At 34.7% G+C, this 7,500-nt stretch overlaps 2 protein-coding genes across 2 annotated transcripts in view; one reads left to right on the top strand and one right to left on the bottom strand.

Annotated features, from left to right (window-relative positions):
• The window catches only part of LOC125030691 (geranylgeranyl transferase type-2 subunit beta-like), a 5,924-nt gene extending 1,208 nt beyond the window's left edge, over positions 1 to 4,716 (top strand). Inside the window, exons 2-7 of the mRNA XM_047620888.1 lie at positions 1,470 to 1,577; positions 1,706 to 1,906; positions 2,414 to 2,572; positions 3,430 to 3,574; positions 3,724 to 3,923; positions 4,147 to 4,716. Of these exons, the coding sequence (XP_047476844.1) occupies positions 1,470 to 1,577; positions 1,706 to 1,906; positions 2,414 to 2,572; positions 3,430 to 3,574; positions 3,724 to 3,923; positions 4,147 to 4,332 (999 nt within the window). The 3' untranslated portion in view covers positions 4,333 to 4,716. The remainder of the gene's footprint in view (positions 1 to 1,469; positions 1,578 to 1,705; positions 1,907 to 2,413; positions 2,573 to 3,429; positions 3,575 to 3,723; positions 3,924 to 4,146) is intronic.
• A 580-nt stretch (positions 4,717 to 5,296) lies between these two features.
• LOC125030693 (probable 28S ribosomal protein S16, mitochondrial) overlaps positions 5,297 to 7,500 on the bottom strand; it is a 4,266-nt gene continuing 2,062 nt past the window's right edge. Inside the window, exons 3-4 of the mRNA XM_047620890.1 lie at positions 6,053 to 6,212; positions 5,297 to 5,680 (exon numbers count right to left, since the gene is read on the bottom strand). Of these exons, the coding sequence (XP_047476846.1) occupies positions 5,571 to 5,680; positions 6,053 to 6,212 (270 nt within the window). The 3' untranslated portion in view covers positions 5,297 to 5,570. The remainder of the gene's footprint in view (positions 5,681 to 6,052; positions 6,213 to 7,500) is intronic.

The raw sequence follows: 7,500 nt of genomic DNA, 5'->3' as shown, positions 1-7,500 counted from the left end.
GGAATGAAATTTTCTGATTGGTGGATGACTTGTGGAAATTTTTAGAGCACGTCTAATACTTGCTGATTTATCAGAATCTAGCATCAGGAACAAAAGTAAAATATACAATAAAGGGTCTTGGCAAGAGCAGTTGCTTAATTTAATATACCTTAATACTTATGCCCAAGGGGTTCTGCAGATTCTGAAAACAGGTGGATATTGAATAAAGCATTGGCGTAAATCTTCGGTGGATGACATCCACCAATTCCAGACTGGCTTGCAGGTACTGATGTATAATAAAGCAATTTGACCAAGCTCTGTTTTACTGGTTTTCTTTACTTGAGTCTCATCCCCTATACACATTTGACTTTGTAAATCTCCAGCATAGAAAGTATGGCCTTTCCAAAGAACGTCATGGGTGTGTGCAAACAAATTCTAGTACCCCCTAGGCCAGCCCAAATACCTGGCTTAGCTCGGATTAGGCTAGTGGAACCTTGACTTAAGGAACAGTGAAAAAAGAAAATAGAACCCAACAAAGAATTCTCACTGCTCATATAGTTTACATTTCTGTTTTTTACCTATTTACCAGTTAACTGAGGCTAAAAATGGAAAATGTGTCGATGGCTGTGCTGTAACAGATGATTTCTTGCCATGACTATGCCATAATCATGACATACTGTGAGCTACACCCTTATTCTCAGAATCTATCCTAAATCTCTTGAGTGTGCATATGCTGCATGCTATTGACAGATCTAGAAATATGGAAGTTTGAAATGCGCAAATCAATGCCCAAGCTAAGTATTTTCCACAAGTAATATGATGTCCAATTTGATGATAGATCCTGATCTTCCTGTTGTTTGCCAAATGTTTCCCCCCTAAGAATATATTTCTCCCCTCCTAAGCTGAAGGATAATTCTTAGTGTTAGGAAATAGACTACAGATTGAAAAAATTTGTGTGGTCTTTAGATTGATGATTTCCAGCTTTACAATTACAGAGCAATTTATATATTTTATCTGTCTATATGTCAATCTATATTCATACAAACATACATATATATATATATATATATATATATATATATATATATATATATGGATGTACTTTTGTTAATGCATGCATCTGTACATATATATATATATATATATATATATATATATATATATATATATTTTTTTTTTTTTTTTTTGTACAAGGTAAATACTTGTATTGAATGTAAGGGACCCAAAAATCTATATATAAAAAAAAAAAAACTTCCTGAAACAATAGTTAAAAAAACCAAAAAACTTGAAATTGTCTGTTGGTGTGGTTATCAAAAATCTATATAGAAAAAAAAACTTCCAGAAACAATAGTTAAAAAAAACAAAAAACTTGAAATTGTCTGTTGGTGTGGTTATCAAGCTGTTTTATGGGTTCTGTTCATGTGTTTTTTGGACAGACCATTTTGATCCTAGATTTGTTTATATTATCTTCTTCATTTAAAAAATTTCAGGGAAGTCACCCAAAAGATGTGGTTATCACGGACGAACATCCCAAAACTCTCCTGTATCAGAAACATGCCGACTACATAGTAGGCTATAGTAAGAAGAAGGATGATTTCGTAAGTATGATTAATAGCAAAAGTATTGCCCATAAAGAACACATAGAATGAAATTAGTAGGTAATGAAGAATAGTCTATCCAAGGTAAAGGATGAAACATTTGATTTAATCAAAAACTTTTATTGCAGGAGTTTACAATGACAGAGCACTTCCGCCTGTCAGGGATGTACTGGGGCATCACAGCGCTAGACCTCCTAAATCAGCTAGATCGGATGGACTCAACAGAAATTGTAGACTTCATTTGCAAATGCCAAGACAAGGGAAGCGGAGGGTTTTCTCCCAGTATTGGCCACGATGCTCATCTGCTTTACACACTGAGTGCTGTACAGGTGAGTGCAGACATGTTTTTTTTATGTTTATTTATTGTATTTTAGAGTATTTTTTTCATATATTCAGTGAAATTTTTAAATACTTGTGTGCTTTTATTATCAAGTGAATAATACAGCATATTGATAGAGGATTACATTTTGTTCACATGCAAAGCACAACTTGTTCACTGGTGCATATTCATTTGTAGAAGAGTTCATGTACCCCTATTAATTTGTCCATGTCTGTTCTTAGAGGGTGACAGTTATATATGTGATTGAATACATATAGTATGAAGAGAGTACATAGCAGACATTAATTATGCTAACTCACCAATCAAACACCAGAGGGAATTAGAAGCATGAGGTTAAAGAGTTGATTACAGTGAAAAGCAGTATGAAGTTGGAAATATTCTGCCTAAGTAAATGAGAATTTTACCTTCCTACCTCTTTTATTCCACTGTCTTTTTAATCCACTAAGGTAAAGAGAATAATAATTATAAAAAAGATAAGTGTGTATTTTGATTACAGATCCTAGTAATTTTGGAAGCTCTGGACAAGGTGGATGTGGAGGCCATAGTCAAGTACGTCGCAGGCCTGCAGAACGAAGATGGATCGTTCTCAGGTGACCAGTGGGGGGAAGTGGACACCAGATTTTCCTTCTGTGCTGTTCATACATTGGCCCTACTTGTGAGTATTAAGGCAGGGACTTTTTGTTTGTATTGCTCATGATAGCCTTTCTAGCATTATCATATTATATATTGCATTGAGATAGGCAGAATGTTGATTACAGAAGGCAGGTTTTAAAGATAATTATTATTTTTTTTTCCCTTCCTTCCTTCCTTCTTTCCTTCTTTCTTTCTTTCTTTCTTTCTTTCTTTCTTTCTTTCTTTCTTTCTTTCTTTCTTTCCTTCCTTCCTTCCTTCCTTCCTTCCTTCCTTCCTTCCTTCCTTCCTTCCTTCCTTCCTTCCTTCCTTCCTTCCTTCCTTCCTTCCTTCCTTCCTTCCTTCCTTCCTTCCTTCCTTCCTTCCTTCCTTCCTTCCTTCTTTCCTTCCTTCCTTCCTTCCTTCCTTCCTTCCTTCCTTCCTTCCTTCCTTCCTTCCTTCCTTCCTTCCTTCCTTCCTTCCTTCCTTCCTTCCTTCCTTCCTTCCTTCCTTCCTTCCTTCCTTCCTTCCTTCCTTCCTTCCTTCCTTCCTTCCTTCCTTCCTTCCTTCCTTCCTTCCTTCCTTCCTTCCTTCCTTCCTTCCTTCCTTCCTTCCTTCCTTCCTTCCTTCCTTCCTTCCTTCCTTCCTCCCTCCCTCCCTCCCTCCCTCCCTCCCTCCCTCCTGTACTGTACTGTATATCCTTACAGTGTTTTTGGTATAATATTACAGATTTATGTTTGTGAAAAGTTTCATAAAAGATCAACTGTGGTCAGAATTTTCTTTTTTTGTGGACAGGTGGTCATTCTTGATTCACATGAGTAAATTTAATTTTGGGGATTGCAGACAAACATTAACATATTGTCAAAATATTTTAGAAATATAAATTTCTTTTTTGTGGTACAGAAAAGATTAGATGCAATAAACACCGAAAAAGCTGTGGAGTTTGTAATGAAGTGTCAAAATGTTGATGGAGGTTTTGGCACTCGACCTGGCTCAGAAAGTCATGCTGGTCAGATATACTGCTGTGTTGGACTCCTCTCCATCACAGGTGTGTGCAAATTTTAGCTTGAATCATTCAGATTTGGATAACTGTTATATATATCATATACCCTCACAAATGTAAAGAATAGTTACATTTATTACTATCATTTCTTATTCTTTTTACTCATAATATCAACATCTATTCTGGTATACAAGGTCAGCTACATAGAGTTAACGGTGATCTCCTGGGATGGTGGCTGTGCGAACGGCAGTTGCCCTCAGGTGGCCTTAATGGCAGGCCAGAGAAGCTTCCTGATGTGTGCTACTCCTGGTGGGTGTTGGCCTCCTTGACCATGCTGGGAAGACTCCACTGGATCAATTCTGACAAAATGAGGGTGTTTATTCTGGCCACACAGGTAAGCTAGGTGGTTTTATCATCTAGAGTGACTGTTGCCTTTGTTATTAGCTTAGTGAGGAATATATGATTGGTTTATTATTTCATTGTTTCAATTTTTTGGGTGTTATACTTTTCACAGACTTGCTTATATTATTATATAGATGCATCTCATTTAATCATTTATAGAGTAAGGATTTGTATTCATGCAGGGAAAATAAAATTTTGATTTTTTCTTCTTTCAGGATACTGAGACCGGAGGTTTCACTGATAGACCTGGGGATATGGTGGACCTGTATCACACACTGTTTGGTCTAGCAGGACTATCCTTGCTTGGAGAATCTTCACTGAAACCCATCAACCCAGTGTTTTGCATGCCCCAATATGTACTAGATCGTATTTCGGTAACTGTACAGATCATGTCAACGTGATGAAACGTTAGCTCCTTTCTTTCATTAGAAAGTATGTATGATCTTAGTAAAAACTGACTGAATTTATCTTCTGCACCTTGTATAGATTATCATTTTCTGTACCATATAAAGTATCCTGTGATTATACACTGAATTGATTACATCTTGAGTGTGAAAAGGTGTATGTATATTGCATGTTCTGTACATTGTAAGTTGTCTATGACCTTAACTGAAAAGATTTATTGGGGTTTCATTCCTTGGTCAAGTTTTATACCTTCAGCACATTTTTGGGCAATCTTAATGTGTTTTAATTAACTTATTTCCTTTTCTGCTGTAGAACCTCTGCATTCCACAATTCACAGTACATTATTTTCAGGCTTTTGTGAATAAGAGTAAATACTTGTATTACTTTGTTTTATTACCATATAGAGAATTTTGCATAGACATTATGACTGCAATTGAAAGAATTTCAAGTAATACAACTTTCGATAATTTGGTGTTTTTTACACCCGTGACTACTGCAAAAAATGATAACTGTTTAACGTTTTCTTATGTACAATTAGTTTCTTATTAGTCTCTGTGTACCAACAATAATCAGTTTTCAAGGTAATATTTCTAATTACCAACATTAGACAGAACACAGTAATCATGTATGTGAAACCTATATCAATACATGGTTTCAAATATCAATCAATCAGTCAGTGGAGCTGTTGCCAACAGGGACACACAGCTGTGTCCACCATTTGCTTCCAGCCACAAGGGTCTCTCATGGCAAACTGCTAGGCAGATTCTCGGCTCGTCTCCAATTCCTGGCAACAGGTCTGGTCAATCTACCCAAGCCACAACTGGTTTTAAATATATAAAATTTTATAAGGAACATAATACATTTCCAAATACCACTGAATGAGTTCTCTGAGCATATATATGTGGGCCACTAAAATTTATGAGAACTCTGGGAATGTGGTAAGGGTTGTAGAAATAATTGTAATCGTACAAAAAAAAATATTTATTTACACATTTACATAAATAACAATAGCAGTAAACTTATAATTGACATTGCATTCTCTTTTCCAGGAAAGAAAATATATTTTACCAATTGAATATTTCTTTTTCTTTTAAGATTCTTTAAATGTCTAATGAATGTTTAGTCACATTACTGATTGGAGTTTTGAATTTCTTTCTCATAAGCAACTTAATTTCAAATGCAGAACTTGATTTATAATACACCACAGATTAATCCTATTCATTAACAATATTTCTTATGAAGATGAAGTTGATTCTGTCTCTCCTTCTGCATTTGTAGCCGCCTTCCGATTTCTCCAGGCTTTAATATATGTACTTGGGTGGATGGGCAAAAGACCAGCAAGACCTAAACGGAAATGAAGTCCTGTTATTATTATTCTTGAGATATATTTTAAACATTACTTTACTATACCAAAATTTTCATAACATGTTAGCAAAATACCATGAATTTACCATTTTACCTAACTAATTTTAAAATATAAACATTGTTGCCTTTTAAAGTCATGCAAAGCTACACTGAACATTGAAAAGTCTGGATTTAGATAAAAAGAGCATACCTCATTACTTCCATGACCTACAAACACAGTCATTAGGAAACTATTGTGAACACTAAAGAAGTAAAAGTCACTAGGACACTAAAGAAATAATTAATTCCAAGATGCAGAGTCTTCCTTAAAAAAAAGCCCCAATACAACACTACCAATCCCTCTTTACTTACCAAAAAGGATGCTACAGGGAAGGGAAATGTGTGCCCCATTACCAATCCAATAGGTGGCCCTGTCAAGGTTGATAGAACACAGCTTTTCTCCATGGACATTCACTAATGGATCAAAAGTACCCAGTTGCTCTATAACGTGACCTTGTCGAGACTTTCTTTTCTGGAGTGGAGTAAAATAATGTAATGAGATTTTCCATTATTGTTCATAAAAGTTTAATTAACTGTATGAAGTAAATAAATGAGAAAATGATTACAATAAAACATTATTCATAATTAAATATACTGATACGAGGATAAGAAAACATTAATTATGATTATATCTGAGAAGATATATGAAAATGAAAAAGGTAGTGGGATATGTGAAGAACTAAAAACAAATGTTATTGAGTAAACCTCTCAGCAGAATCCAAAAGAAAGAAATGCTGGCATTCCCTGCCACCTTACCAATGGCTTTGTGTGGACTCAAAGTTGTGTTTGCCATTCTTGACAAATTACTTTGTTTCTTTATTTTATTTTCCGGTTAGGATCACTTTATTGTAGACGTAAATACATCACAAGACCTTCTGTAAATGTCATATCAGAATATTTACTCTTGTGATGAAGTACTTACAAAGGCAAAGTATACATTATTATTTGTCTGATCATGTAATAAAATACTAGAGCATTTTCTTCACCACTTAAAAGCTTCTGATGCCTTTTTTTATGTTGATATACTGATGATTTCTTACAATTATATAAAAGGTAAGCCTAACTAAATAAAACCAATTAGAAGTACTATCAGTTGAGTTGGCAAAGAAAAGAAACAAGTAATAAAGGAAGAAGAAGAAGAAGAAGAAGAAGAAGAAGAAGAAGAAGAAGAAGAAGAAGAAGAAGAAGAAGAAGAAGAAGAAGAAGAAGAAGAAGAAGAAGAAGAAGAAGAAGAAGAAGAAGAAGAAGAAGAAGAAGAAGAAGAAGAAGAGAAGAAGAAGAGAAGAAGAGAAGAAGAGAAGAAGAGAAGAAGAGAAGAAGAGAAGAAGAGAAGAAGAGAAGAAGAGAAGAAGAGAAGAAAAGAAGAAGAAAAGAAGAAAAGAAGAAAAGAAGAAAAGAAGAAAAGAAGAAAAGAAGAAAAGAAGAAGAAGAAGAAGAAGAAGAAGAAGAAGAAGAAGAAGAAGAAGAAGAAGAAGAAGAAGAAGAAGAAGAAGAAGAAGAAGAAGAAGAAGAAGAAGAAGAAGAAGAAGAAGAAGAAGAAGAAGAAGAAGAAGAAGAAGAAGAAGAAGAAGAAGAAGAAGAAGAAGAAGAAGAAGAAGAAGAAGAAGAAGAAGAAGAAGAAGAAGAAGAAGAAGAAGAAGAAGAAGAAGAAGAAGAAGAAGAAGAAGAAGAAGAAGAAGAAGAAGAAGAAGAAGAAGAAGAAGAAGAAGAAGAAGAAGAAGAAGAAGAAGAAGAAGAAGAAGAAGAAGAAGAAGAAGAAG

The sequence above is a fragment of the Penaeus chinensis genome, chromosome 11 (assembly GCF_019202785.1).
Source record: "Penaeus chinensis breed Huanghai No. 1 chromosome 11, ASM1920278v2, whole genome shotgun sequence".
Classification (NCBI taxonomy): Eukaryota; Metazoa; Arthropoda; class Malacostraca; order Decapoda; family Penaeidae; genus Penaeus; species Penaeus chinensis.
The sequence above is the reverse complement of the archived record's forward strand: the minus strand, read 5'-3'. Positions and strand labels throughout refer to the sequence as shown.